This window comes from Natator depressus, chromosome 26, assembly GCF_965152275.1.
Source record: "Natator depressus isolate rNatDep1 chromosome 26, rNatDep2.hap1, whole genome shotgun sequence".
NCBI lineage: Eukaryota > Metazoa > Chordata > Testudines > Cheloniidae > Natator > Natator depressus.
The window spans coordinates 2540115-2555057 of NC_134259.1; the positions used below are offsets into that span (position 1 = coordinate 2540115).

Here is a 14943-nt window from a genome sequence, read left to right on the forward strand (position 1 = left end):
GCACTCAGCATCCCCAGTTCTCTGCACATCAGGCCTCTTCCTTTGCCAGAGATGCTCCACCACATGGAATTAATTTCTGTAGTTAAACATCTGCTGGCATTTCACTGATTTTGCTTCTATCTATCTGCGTAGCACCAATCCCCATGGGGGGAGCTGGATGGAGAGAAAACGAGCTGTACTTTCTCTAAACAGAAGATCCTTTCCATGAGGATCCACCATGCATCACAGACACGGCAGGAAAACACAAAACGTGGATTCTGATCCTCTCATCCAAGTCACTCATGCCACTATGGAAAGAGAGCCCAAAGCAGTGCAGGCTGCCTAGACTGGGGTTTAATCCGTGGAGGTCAACCCTCTAGCGCCTGATGGAAGGCTTTAGAGGTGGCTCTGCCTCTGTGCCTGGTTCTCTCTAACCCCGGCCTCTATTACTGGACACATTCATATGAAACCAGGATCTTGGATGCACTGGCTCTTTGCTGCTGCTTATTTTCCCCATGCCTTCCCTCTGGCTGTGGCGGGGAGAACTGTAATACCAGCGAGGAGTCTCACTTGAGGGGTGAATAAGCAGCCGCAACTGCTGAGGCTCTGAAGCCACAAAGATCTTTGCTCTATCCAACACCCCTAGTGGTTTAAAACAAAAAAGAGGGAGAAACTCAAACCATCGGGGCTCTTACAACATAGCAGGACCATGTTCTGCCTGTGGGTCACTCACAGGCATGGGTGCTCCCCACTCTGGCTGCAGCTCAAACATTCTGGTCTCCCCCAACCTCCGCAGGCAGGCAAAACAGCAGAGGAGCAGTTCACGGTGGGTCAGGGAGCGTGCTCCATGTGTTTTAGCACGTACTGCCCTGGCCAGGGCCCATGCACCCCTGTGCCATACTAGTTACATCACTTTCTGGCAGGAATAACTTGCCTGGGCACAGAAGCCAGCCAGAATTAGGGCTGGTCGTTCAGGCCTAACATGTTCGTGTATTCTGGCCAGACCTGAAGACGACCAGAATTAGGGCCCTACTTTTAAGTGCCAAGTGTTATTATTATTGTTCTAAACAAAATGTACCCAAACATTTCCCACGAAGAATCAGCTGCTCTGCAACTTTATCTAAAGAGTCTCTCCTGGGGAGTTACTCAGGAGCTTTGCCCAGAGATCTTCCCTCGTCAGATCCTTCAGAATGGGTTTGAAGTGCAACCGTTTTGTCAGCAGTAGCACTCATTGAGAAATAGATGTTATTCACATTGCTTAACGCCGGACTGGAAGGTGTTCAGCTATGACAGTGATGAGAGCGGCGTGAGTACCTACAGAGAACGGAGCGCACAGTGACTCTCAAGGGCCAACTGATGCTTTCCTACTTTAAACCCGACGGAAGACCAAGCCACTACGGCCTCGTAATCTAAAGGGGCTGCTCATCAACTAAAAGCCTCTGGTTTTGATTTTTCCATCTGGAAAAGGTTTAGAATAAATCACGTTTAGTGTTGGACACTAAAGTCTGGGGTCACTGAATATTTGTAGCTTTCTGCCTGTGTTTGTCAGTTTCATGTCAGGTTTGAGTGGTGCCCCCTTAATGTTCATTGTATGGTCAATCAGGCTTTGCTACTTTGCAGTGCGTGCTGTCTCTATATGACCCTATCAGCAAATGAGCTTCTCCTTCCAAGAGCCAAATTACTGAAAATTGGTAATACCTAGCAATGTTAAATCAGTGAAAGACAGGCTTCAAAATGCCCATTCTGCTTTCACCGTCCCCGCCGCTCAGTGCGGTTTGGTTCTTTCCTCCTATATAGCATTTTAGCAGCAGCTAATAAAGTCCGTTAGCCACACACCCAAGCCCCAGTTCAACAAAGCATTAAAGCATGTGCTTGTGTGTTTTACTGAATAAGACTGCACTACTGAATCAGGGCCCCAGTGCACATTTGGAAGAGGCAGGGATGTAAACTGAAAAAATACAAAAATAAAAAGCAGTTTTCTCTGGGAAGTGAGAAAAGTGATCAGATGTCTTAACAGAATTTCTAAGTTATGTATGGTGGTAATTAAAGGAGAGAGTGGATTACACATGGCAGGTATCACTGTTAATTATGAAATTCACTGGTTTTATTGTTTTGGGACTATTTACAGTGGTATTATTGTAGTTACATCTTTAGTGTTGTCTTCGTGGGAAGATTTTCACATTGCCAAAATAGGTTATTCCTATATACATACACATACAAGCAGGCGCACCCACTGGCCAAGATTTCCAAAAAGGACTAGAGAATCTGGATGCTTCATTTTTCAAGGACCCAGCTTGAGATCTCTGAAAGGGACCTGATTTTCAGAAAGTGCTGAACACCCACACTCTGAGAATCAGACCCTTTTAAAGTGATACAAGCTGGGCACATGAAATCACTACTCACTTTTGAAAATCTTAGCCAAGTATGCCAGTGCACAGGCTAAAACAGGGCCGGGGGGATAAAATGCGCTTTATGAACAGAACCCCAAACGTGTCAGGCACCAGAGCACCAGGCTTCCTTGCTAGAGTAACCCCACCCTTTCTGAACTTGAATGATCCACACTGCCACTGCATGCACATGTCAAGGCTTTAAAAACAAATTTCCTTCTTTTGTCATTAAAAAACCCAACAAACTGATAAGCACACCACCACCAATTACTAACAGTCTTAAAAAAAAACTGATGCAAGAGTAAATTCAAACCAGAGTTAAACACAGAACACGAACATTGCCTGGCTTTTTAAAAATTGCTCCACTGCCTATGTGCTGGAGCTCAGAAAACATGCCCCAGTCCTACAAACACTTACGCAAGTGCTTGACTTTATGCACTGGAAATAGTCCTGTTGACTTTAATAGGACAATTCACAATGTACAGAACGAAGCACACACCTAAGTCTTTGCAAGATCAGGGACTCAACCCATATGCTTAACATCACACCCTGCGGGCAGTCCCAGTGAACCCTGCTTATCGCATGTACGGCTAAGCAAGTGCAAAAGCCTTTGCAGGATCAGGGTCTAAATAAGCATAAAGTAGTATTAACATTGCCTCGAACGACAAAGTGGGGTTCCAAGGACTTTTAAGACAAGTTTCAACTGCGAGACCTCTTCTGTGTACACAAACCACTGAAAATCAAGTGTTACAATGAAAAGACAGACGGAACTTTTAAAACTTTCCCTACTTTACATTGCCAGATCAAACTGAGGGGAGGGGAGCTATTTTAAGAAAGGTGTGTGTTATTATTTCCAGTGGAAACAGTTGTTTTCAAACAAAAGCTCTCTGTGTAAAGCCCCAGATGTTGCCAAGGAAAAGGTGGAAATGAAAGTGACTGTAAACCAAAGTGAAACTGATTTTCAGGCCTGGTCTGCACTAGGAACTTTTGCCAATACAGCCCAGTAGGAAACAGGACCCATCCTGATTCAAGGCCCACTGAAATCAATGGGCCTTTTTCCACTAGCTTCAGTGGGCTCTGGATCAGGCCCACAAAGAGAATTTTTTACAGTCATGACCTCACCTATCCAGCCACTTCCATTCTTCCAGTCTTCTGAAAGACTATGAGTGATACGAACAGGTCTGAGACTGGATGGACCTTATTCTGGTGCGTGGTGCTAATGAAGTCAGTGGAACTATTGGCCTGAGCACAGGCTGCGAGACTGGGCCCAACAAGTGCACCAAGAATGGCACATTTGGAAGCCGCCAGGTCCAAGACGCAGTTGGAGCCTGAGCTGCTGCCCGTGGGTTTTCTATCCTCCCTGCATGGAGCCTTCTTCCATGTCACATATGTTCTAGGAACGGCCCCCCACACCCTGGCTGTGCTTATGCTCGTTTCCCACCGGTGCACTCAGACCCCATGGCGGCTAGAACACTGACAGTACCTTGCCCGCACCAGCTTCCACTGTCACCCCCGGGGCACAGCTGCGACGATGGGAGATCCTAGGAAATTAAGTCTTGTTCTGTACAGACAAGGTGTGTGTGTGCAAGGCTCCCACACACAGCCTCCTCCATTCACCTCACCCCTATTGCAAGTGAGCCCTGGTCCCGCAACAGAAGTCATCATCATCCCAATCATGTGCCTGAACTCTCAGCCCCACCCCTCCACCCCCGCCTCCCCAGGGCAGGGGCCTGGCCTGATCATTATGTGGTTTGGAAACGGTGCCTGCTTACAGCCCTCAACAAACAAACACACACACACTTCCCACTGTCCCTCTGGCCAGGGAGTGCTGGGCCCTGGATTCCAACAGCCCAGCGGAGTTTACACACAGGGAAAGAGTCTGGCATAAGGGAAGCAAAGTGACTGGAGGAAAAAAGAGAGATGTATGTGAGAGTGCTGGGGGGGCAAGTGGAGGGGCTGGCAGAAGGAGAACTTTGGGGGTGTTGGGAGCAGTCACCGGGTGGCACTGGGTGGGGTGTTGGGGGAATGCAGAAATGCACAGGGGTAGACAGGGAAGTCATTTTGGGTGTGTATGGGGCAGGTAGGGAGAATCAGGGTGGGTGCTGGGGGCAGACAGAAGAGATTGATGGCTGGGGATGGTGGGTGCTGGGGGGCAGGTAGAGAGGGGCACACTGGATGTGGGGTTGGCAGTGGGAGTCATTCTGAGTGCATAGGGAGCAGGTATGGGGGGAATCATGCTGGGAGCAGGCAGGAGTACGGACAGTGGGTGCGGGAGGGACCAGCAGATGGGGGGCAGTGGGTGCTAGAGGGGCAAGAGGGGGGTACGGTGGGTGCTAGAGGGGGCAGCAGGAACCAGAGGCTGTTAGGGGTACGGTCGGTGGACGCTGGGGAGGGGGCAGCGGGTGCTGGAGGGGGCAGCAGGAACCAGGGGCTGTTAGGGGTACGGTGGGTGCTGGACCGGGCAGCAGGAACCAGGGGCTGTTGGGGTACGGTGGGTGCTGGACCGGGCAGCAGGAACCAGGGGCTGTTAGGGGTACGGTGGAGGGGGGGTCCCGGCAGCCGGGACTCGGGGCTGTCTCTGCCCCGGCGCAGCGCCCCAAGCGCCCTGCCCCGCGCCCACGCCGAGCGCTCGCTACTCACAGGCTGACCGTGGCGTTGGGCAGCAGGCGCGGGTCGGGCGGCTCCAGCAGCTCCTGGTCGCTGCAGATCACCTTCCTGCGGGCCGCGCCGGGCAGGCCCGGCCCCTTGGGCCGCTCCCCCACGCACTTGCAGCGCGGGGTCTGCGCGGGGCAGCTGCGGGCGCCCCCCGCGCACAGCCAGGCGGCCAGGCAGAGCAGCCCGGCCGCGCAGCGCATCCCGCGGGGCGGCCCCGAGCCCATCAGCCCATCCTCGCCGGGCGCCCCCGAGCCACGAGACGCCGCCCCCGGCCGGGGCTCCGCTGGAGGAAGGGCCGGCCCTGGGCGCACAGGGGTGCGGGCACCCTACAGCCAGGTCCCGGGGACAGCCATGCGCAGGGTCCCGGCTCCTTCCCAGGGGCTCTCCGCCCTCACGCCCCCCCGGAGCCGCCCCGGCGCCCGGCTGCCTCCCGCGACTGCCCGGTGCCCTGCGCTGCCCGCGGCATGGTCGGGCGGGACGCGGGGGTCCGCGGCTGCCGGCGGCGAAGTGTCCGGCTGCTGCGCTCTGGATGGGACCTAGCGGTTTCTGCGGCTGCCGCTCGGGTCCCACCCCCGCTCCGCCAGGCCCGGCTGCGGGGCCCTAGCGCCTCCCCGCTCCCAGCCCGGCCCCTGCGCGCCCGGGGCCCCCCAACTTCCGCGCGCCCCCTCAGCCGCCGGGCTCCGCACTCGCCCCTGGCTCCCGTGCGCGGCCCCCTCCAAACCTGCGGGGTTCATGCGCTCCCCGCCGCGCACCAGCGCTCCCCGACCACGTGCGCCCCCTTCCAAATCTCGGGGCCCCTTGCGCTTCCTTCCCCCGCGGCACCCGCCCTCCCCGTGCTCTTACCCGGAGTCCCCGACGTCCTGCTCCCCCGCCCAGCCCCACTGGGCTGCGAGGGGCCTGCAGATGGTGCCCCCCGCCCCGAGTGCCTGGAGGGAGGGTCTGTGGAGAGGTAGAGGGAACCTTTCCCCCCACGCCCTGTGCCCGGCCTCTGGGGGACACAGCCCTTGGGCGGTGTATAATCCCCCCAGCCAAACCTGCCCCTACTCTGAGTCCAAACCCAGGAGCGGGCACCCTCACCAGTGCCTTGGCTGCTGGGGCTGGTTGGTTCCGAGCTGGAGCCAGGACAGTTTCCCCTTGGAGGAGGCATTCTGTATCTGCCAAGTTTGGGGAGGGCAGCTGATCCTGTACAGTGACCACAGGGCTAGGACAGTTTGTCCACCCTGTAGCATTTGCTGTGGACCACTATTGGAGACTGGATATCAGATGAGCCACATCCTGGCACAGCACCTGGCAGGTTACCACCTAGCAAGGTGGAGAGCCCATCCCTCCCAGGAGACAGAAGACCTGAGCCAATAGGCCACAACTCAGTGACAGTGCAGCCTTCCAGGACCCTGGTGTAGCCATGGGTTGAGCTGAAGATGAACGATGTAGTTTGTGATAGGGGCTGTAGTGTGAAGGAGGCATTGGTGGCACCAAAGATTCAGGCTATCCCCCTTATTGGGCTATTTTACTAGCCTGCTCCCTTTCATTCCAACAGGTCCAAGTCTGTAACACAGCCATCCCCACCCCTTTCTGGTCTGGCGTCACACCCAGCCCGACACACCTTATCCAGCAGGTTCCCTTTTCCTGCTTCACTCCCATTTTCCTCCTCAGGACTGTTTTCTAGCTGCAGGCCCACATGGCTCAGAGGTTGCTAGAGTGCCCAACACCTAGAGAGTCAGATCACTTGTCTGTGTCTTTATCCAGACTGAGATGCAGTGAAGCCCCAATGCCCATAATCTGAATGAACATCCTGTTGCTATTCTTCACAGGTACTGCAGTAACACCTGCGAGGCCCAGTCATGAGCCAGGACCCCATTGTGCTCAGTGCTGTACAAACACAGGACAAAAGTGATGGTGCATGTGCACTGAAGGCAGTAGAGTGAAGGCTTGCACTACTAGTGCCCACCCTCTATCTCACCCCTGCACAATAAACAGGGATCAAAAGAGGGCAATGCAATCTTGAAGAACCCCAGCATGAGAGAGCAGGGAGTCAGGGCTGTGGAAAGATGTGCGTGCACCTGACTTCTCCCAGGGACCACTAATTCCTCCTGAAGGAGAGAGAAATATTATTCCTCCCTTTCCATACATAGATCTCTGTAGTAGGCCCTTTGAAGAGCAGCTCACAAATGGAGATATTGACCTACCTCACTAGGGACAGTCATTCTAAATTAATAGCAGCAAAGTGCACTTAACTCCTCTGGTAGCAGGAGCTAGGTAAATGTAAAGTGTTACTGTAACAAACCTGCGGGACTGGAACAGAATGCAAGCACAGCTGAACGCGCTGAAAGGGGCAAAGAGCAGCTGCAGGCCCCCAGCACATCAAGAGCCATTACCTCAGAGAGGCAGAGCTGCGGGAGGGAATGATTGCTGTAGAACTGGGTTTCACAGTGAACCCACCTCTTTAACAGGAGATGTTGCAAGGGGCCCCAAGCCTTTCTTCTTGTCTGCTTTCAGCACCTAGCTAGGTGCTAGTGAACTCTAGCACAAGAGACCAGGGGAGGCGAGACCAGGGAGGTCCAACCAGTTATACCCTCCTTGGAAACCAACATCCTATTTGTCCCCCATTCAATTGACAACAGCACTACTAGGACTTAATTGGTGTTCGCCCTAGCCAGGCTGGGAGGGGTTATTCTAATATGGCACATGAACACCGTTCCCTCCTGAAGCGAGCAGAGCTCAGGCAGGGTGAATGAGCACACCCTGGATCCTGAGGCTAGGAGAGGTTTTATGAAGGGTCAGTCAAACTGCACCGTGTATTGCAAATCGGTATGGCCCTGTGCTTAGCTGACCAGCACCCATGCTGCTGCCTGGGGCCCAGCCTGCATGCCAAGTGGAGTCTGAAAGACTCCTCACTAGCCAATCCGTTTAAGGTTTCATCATAAAGGCTCAAAGACAGAAAACAGCACGGACCAGGCTTTACCTCACTGAGGAGTCAGCTCTTGGGATTGGAGCTTGTGGTTGCCAGGACTCCTAACTGGAACTTTAAGCCTTCCTCTCCAGGGAGTGACTATCACACCAGGGGGCAACTTAAACTGGGCCCACCATGTACTTGGTGCAAATGAGCTTTTCAAAAACATTGACACTCACAGATGTGTTTCCACCTATCTATGTCAGCTTCTATTAGAAACAGCCACAAAAAAAGAGACACAGACACACACACTCCCTTGCTGCAGGTGAACCCCAAACTGAAGGGTCTCAGAGTTGCATCAGTGAAACTGACCGAACAAGAAGGGAAACTGAGTTTTACACAAAATTCGCCTTTTCAGAAAATCTAGCCCTAGAGGATTAAAGTTCTTTCACTCCTAACCTACAGTGTTGCTAGTAGCAGGGGGAAGGTATTTTGCTCCTTTGCGACATGATTTAAAGAGACAAGGTCCCTGGGAATTTCAAAAAACTACCAACCAAAGCGGACTAGGGCTCAGTCCCACAAACCCTGTCATGCACCACGCTTACTGCCATGGATGTCAGCAGGCCACTCAGGGTAGCACTTGGAAGTTCAAACCCTAAGTAAACACGTATTTGAATTAGGGTACTAAAGTGTTTGAAAAAGCCAAAATACAGGTCCGTTGAAGCTAGCAGCAGGCCTGATTGGGTCCATCATCTTACAAATAGCAATTAGTGCTCAGTTGCAATATATCCCACCAGGGAAATGGCCTAATGCATTGCTACTAATTTACCCAAGGAAATTAAGGGAACTCCAACAAAGAGACTCAGTGAGAACGTTTATGCATTGTCCATAGTTCGATGGGTAGCAGTGGGTGGCCTAGCCCTTCAGGACTAGGCTCTCACCCATTGATTTATTCTGGGTTGCCTTAATGACCTGTTTCACTTCTCCTCCCCCCTGGGAGCCAGTGGGGAGGTAGGAGGCTGCCTGGACTAATACATACTGAGCACTGCCCTGGATCCAGCACCAGCCCATAATTGAGGCACTCTGCCTTTTCTTTTCGAGGGGGATGTGTCTGACCAAGCAGTGAGAAGGGGCCCTTGAAAACATGGCATTAATCGTGCGTTCCTCATGAGTGGACAGGAATGGGCTTGGCGAGGTTCTTGAGCCCTGGAGGATATTGGTCAGGGCTGGCAGCATTCTGCGGCTAATCAGAGCTCTGGAGTGGTCTCTGGAGCACATTGAAGCAATCATGCCCCTGCACACGCCTTCAGCATTTCAGCCTCCTATAAAGTTACCTCCAAACAGTCAACCCTCATCCAAACCAATAATAAATGTGAAATATCCAGGGACACCACCACTAGAGGAGAACTGTTCAAACAGTGCTTCCCAGCTGATCTGAGCTTCACGTATAAGTTCTTTCAGCTATTTTCAAGCCCCTCTAAACTCTTTCCCAGACAAACACCCAGCCTGCTCCATTCTGAATCACTATCCTGCTAAGCCAAACAATGGGGTAACTTATTTGATGCTATAACAGCATCGGAGCCTGAGTGTCAGAGGCATGGTAAGTAACCCTCTCCACTCCCAACCTCAAAAAAGCAGAAGAGTCTCCAAATTCTGGTCATTTGGGTCCAAAAAAAAAAAAAAACCAAAAAAAAAAACCCAAACTCTTTTACATTGGCTTTCACTGAGGAAATCTGCTATCCATGAAATAAACAAGTCCCATTTTGCTTCCACTGATGAAATCTGCAATAGGCTCCTGCCCCTGGTTAGCTCATCATGAATTTTGACCCTCACCCTGTGTAGCTAAGGCATTTAACCTGTCTGAAGCTTTCATTGATTCTATTAGGCAAGTCAAATGACAGGTCAAGAAAGTGAGCGTTACATCTGTCAACAGGTGCAATTTGCACTGTGCTGGGGGCTTATCTGTCAGAAGGGCCACATCCAAACCACTCATTTTTACAAGACTGGTTTTCAGATGCTGCAAAAACAAGCACTGGTGAGATTTCCAGCCCTCCATGCTCAGCCTACCACCAGAGCTTCCTCTAGGGATGTATGGCTCTCATTAGTAGCAGAGCATCCTCCAAGGGCATGTGGATTTACCCTCACAGCCCCATTACTCAGCTGGAGAACTGGGTCCCAGAGAGGTTAAGTGACTTGCACAGTGTCACAAAGGAAGTCTACAGATGAACAGGAACTTGAACCCAGGGCTCCCAAGAATGTCCTGGCCAGAGTGAGAATGAAAATCAATTAAGAAGTTAACCACATTTTTTTGCAGCTTTCTAAAGAGGTCAGGATGGAGTGCCCCACGGAGCGAGACCAATCCACGCACCATCCCCTAACAACACTTGTTCACAAGGGGAGAGCACACATGGAGACTATACCTGTGAGAGGGGCATCACCCTCTGGAGGGCAGCAACACAGAGGCATTCTGCATGGGAGCCCTAAGCTGTGCAAAGGGGAGATCTCACACACTCACAGCTTCTTTCTTTTAAGAACCCCAAGGATGAAGCTCCATGTAGAACTGCTAGCAGGGATTGAGTGACAATGACTACAGCCCAACTGCCCCTCTACAGCTGCTCATCAGAGCCAACCAGCAGGGTGTTAGAGCTAGGTGCTTGCTCCAAAGAGCAAGTTCTCATTGGACGCTGCAGGCACAGATGCAGAGCAGCACTTGTTAATCCTAGGTGCAGAACTGAAACAGGTCACAACACAGTGAACGGGCTTGACTCGGCAACCAGGCTTGGAAAAGGCAGCAAGTCTGACTCCCTAGCAGGGGAACTTCCTAGACAGAGTGTTTGAAAGAAGCTGCAGACAGTCTCCTAATCACAGAAGTACAGCACAGGCAGCTGCTGTGGAAATTTCTCCAATACCAAGATGCTGCTACCCACAGAGAGACCCTCTGAGTAGACATGAGCACCATGAGGATGAGCACAAAAACCCCAGGAGAATGGAGAGCTCAGTCTGCAAGGCCACGTTGCCGATAAGGATCAATGTAGTGGACAGGCACAAAGAAGGGCAACAAAAATTATTAGGGGAATGGAACAGCTTCCATACAAGGAGAGATTAAGATGACTGGGACTGTTCAACTTAGAAAAGAGACGACTCAGGGGTCTATAAAATCATGACTGGTGTGGAGAGAGTGAAGAGGGAAAGTTATTTACCCCTCTATATAAACACACGAACCAGGGGTCACCCAATGAAATTAAACACGCAGCAGATTTAAAAACACAAGGAAGTACTACTTCACACACCACACAGTCAACCTGTGGAACTAGTTGCCCGGAGATGCTGTGAAGGCCAAAAGTATAACAGGGTTCAAAAAAGAAGTAGATATGTTCCTGGAGGATAGGTCTATTAGCCAAGATAGTCAGGGATGGAACCCCAGGCTCTGGGTGTTCCTAGCCTCCGACTGCCAGAAGCTAGGAATGGACGACTGGATGGATCACTTGATAATTGCTCTGTTTTGTTCTTTCCTTCTAAAGCATGATCTGGCACCAGCCACTGGGCTAGCTGGACCATCAGTCTGACCCCCCCATGGTCATTCTTATGTAAGTGGTAATCAGGGAGGCGGCTGTTGTATTGGGGATACCTATTGTTTTCAGGTCAGTCACTACAAAAACCAGCCGCCATCTTCTCATAGCACTCTAACCCTATGCTAGGACACCCTCCAATGCTGGGTGAGCCTCTCCTAGACGTTTCCCCACAGATAGTGCTGGCACAGGTTTAGCTACATCCACCTTTGCGCCTCTCTTTCCTCTAGAGAGATTCTAAACTTATCCATAGGTCATGACTGGCCTGAAGGCACACAGGCAGAAACTAAAGCCAGGTCTCCTCCTCCTCAGTCCTTCCTGCCCTCAGAACAAACAATACAGCTTGCTTTTCCTTTGGACGCGATCCCTCCCGAGCATCACAGGAAGACTCTATACTGCATTGCATGATGCCGAATGGGGAACAGATAACTTTCATGTCTCTCCAAGTCTCCCAGCAGCCCCACCCTATTGAAAGCTAGAGCCAGCACTGATCACTTCTCTGTGCATCTGTCAAATAGGGTCACACATTGATTTTATTTCACAGATTGGCAGGAAGTTCAAACTTGAAGCCAAGTACTTAGCAACACACCAGATATCATCTGAAACAAACAAACCTGACTTAGCAGCAGGCGGAGGGAGGGGAGGACAGCGTCTGAACAGACTGGATTCCTCCTAACTAGGTAATTGAAGCCTGCAAAGCTCCGTGGTTTCAAAAGCTGCCGTTAGAATCGATATTTATCTAAATATAGCTTTAGCATGGAGTCTTTCCTCACCCACGGCTATGAAAAGAGCAGCGGCACATGATTCCAGCCTAGAATAATTCACCTTTTTATTTCTTTTGGAGATAGCCAAGTCTAGCCTGAGACGATCTCGCAATCCCCACAGAATAGTTCCACCATGACAGACAGGGAGTCTGACTCACGCTCCTTCACGGCTCCCCTGGCTGACAACTGCTTTGGAGTGCTGGGAGAAGGGTCCGTTTGTACAGGAGAGGGATCATGGGGGTGTCTCAGCTTCTCCAAGGCAGGGAGAGCGCCTGGAGGGTCTATAGTTGACACAGAGTCCAAGGTTAATGTGAAATCTGAATAAATCTTGGAGATGTGTATTGCTGAGTGGGAGTTGTATATGCTATATGGATAGGACTTTAATACAAAGCTACATTATGAAATGGCCAGTTTTGTAGTGTTCACTCAGGCTTCCCTACCCAAAACCTAGTTTTTAAAAGTTATATCTACAGTGGCATATAGGATCTGATCCAAGAGGTGAATAGAGCTGAATCATTTGGTAATAGCAACTATAACGTAATTAAATTTAACATCCTTGTAGGGGGCAAAATACCAAAGAAGCTCACCACAGTAGCACTTAACTTCAAAACTGAGAACTACAAAAAATGGGGAGGCTAGTTAAATGGAAATTAAAAGGAATAGTCACAAGAGTGAAATGCCTGCAAGCGGGCAAAAATAAAAGATCCCCATCGTAGCTAAACAGAATGAAGAGGCAGTGAGACACAAAAATACATCCTTTAAAAACTGGAAGTCAAATTCTACTGAAGAAAATAGAAAGGAGCATAAACTCTGGCAAGTCAAGTGTAAAAGCAGAATTATGCAGGTGGAAAAAAAAACCTAATCTAAAAAGCAACTAGAAAAAGACACAAAAACTAAGAGCAATAAATTTTGTAAGCACATCAGAAGCAGGAAACCTGCCAATTAGGTGGGGCACTGGACAATCAAGGTGCTAAAGGAAGACAAGGCCCTTGCGGCGATGCTAAATGAACTCTTTGCATCAGTCTACATTGCAGAGGATGTGAGGGAGATTCCAACACAAGAGCCATTCTTTTGAGGTGTCCCAGATTGAGGGGTCAGTAGGTGGTGGTTTTGGAACAAATTGATCAATGAACTAGTAATAAGTCACCAGGACCAGACAGTATTCACCCAAGAGTTCTGAATTAATTCAAATGTGAAATTACAGAACTACTAACTGTAGTCTGTAACCTATCACTTAAATCAGCCTCTGTACCAGATGTCTGGTAGATAGTTAGTGTAATGACAATTTAAAAAAAAAAAAAATACTCCAGAGGAGACCCCGGCAATTACAGGCCAGTAAGCCTAACTTCAGTACCAGGCAAACTGGTTGAAATCATAGTAAAGAACAGAATGATCAGACAGAGAGGAACACAGTATTTTGGAGAAGAGTCAACATGGCTTTTGTAAAGGGAAATTGTGCCTCACTAATCTATTAGACTTTGATTGGGTCAAACAAACATGTGGACAAGGGTGATCTAGTGGATGTAGAGTAGAGTACTTAGACTTTCAAGAAGCCTCTGACAAGGTCTCTCACCAAAGGCTCTTAAGCAAAGTCAGTAGTCATGTGGTCAGAGGAAGGTCCTCTCATGGATCAGGAACTGGTTAAAAGACAGGGAACAAAGGTAGGAATAAATGGTGAATTTTCAGAATGGAGACAGGGAAATAGTGGGGTCTCCCAAGGATCTGTGCTGTTCAACATATCAAACGATCTGGAAAACGGGTAAACAGTAAAGTGGCAAAGTTTGCAGACAATACAAAATTACTGAAGATCGTTAAGTCCACAGCTGACTGCAAAGCGTTACAAAGGGAACTCTCAAAACTGGTGACTGGGCAACAAACTGGCAGATGGAATTCAGCATTGACAAGTGCAAAGTAAGGCACATTGGAAAACATCATCCCAACTACACCTGCAAAATGATGGGGTCTAAATTAGCGGTTACCACTCACAAAAGAGATTTGAGTCAACCGGATAGTTCTCTGAAAACAGCCGCTTAATGTGCAGTGGCCATCAAAACCACTAATAGAATATTAGGAACCATTAGGAAGGGGGTAGAAAAGACATAAAACATCATAATGTCACTAAATCCACGGTACACCCACCCCTTGAATATTGCCTGCAGTTCTGGTCGCCCCATCTCAAGAAAATATATTCGAATTGGGAAAAGTACAGAGAAGGGCAACACAAATGATGAGGGGGATGGAACCACTTCCGTATGAGGAGAGATTAAAAAGACTGGGACTGTTCAGCTTGGAAAAGGGGAGGATAGGATACAGGTCTATAAAATCATAACTGGGGTGAAGAAAGCGAAAGTGCTATTTACACCTTCACACAACACAAGAACTGAAGGACACCCACTGGAAGTAACAGGCCGCAAGTTTAAAACACACATAAGTACTTCTTCACGCTTTTCATACAGGAGGGGGAATCCATCTGACCTCAAGACTAAACCTTCATCGGCTGAGATTATTCTTTCAAGGCAAGTTCTGACAGTGATAATGCCCCTAGAAGAGGGAATTGGAGTGGCAGCAAACTAGGGAAGTGCCTTTATTTTAATAGATGTAAATAAAGCTCATGTTGCAGGGAGATGAGGTGCCACGGGGTTACTAACAGGCCAGGGAACCTTTCATCACAAGGATTTGACTCCATTCCAGTGACCAGC

At 50.0% G+C, this 14943-nt stretch overlaps 1 protein-coding gene across 1 annotated transcript in view; it reads right to left on the reverse strand.

Moving 5' to 3' along the window:
• Positions 1-5245, reverse strand: part of ADGRA2 (adhesion G protein-coupled receptor A2) — a 103958-nt gene extending 98713 nt beyond the window's left edge. The window contains exon 1 of the mRNA XM_074940267.1: positions 5007-5245. Within this exon, the coding sequence (XP_074796368.1) occupies positions 5007-5245 (239 nt within the window). The remainder of the gene's footprint in view (positions 1-5006) is intronic.
• Between the last annotated feature and the right edge of the window lie 9698 nt (positions 5246-14943).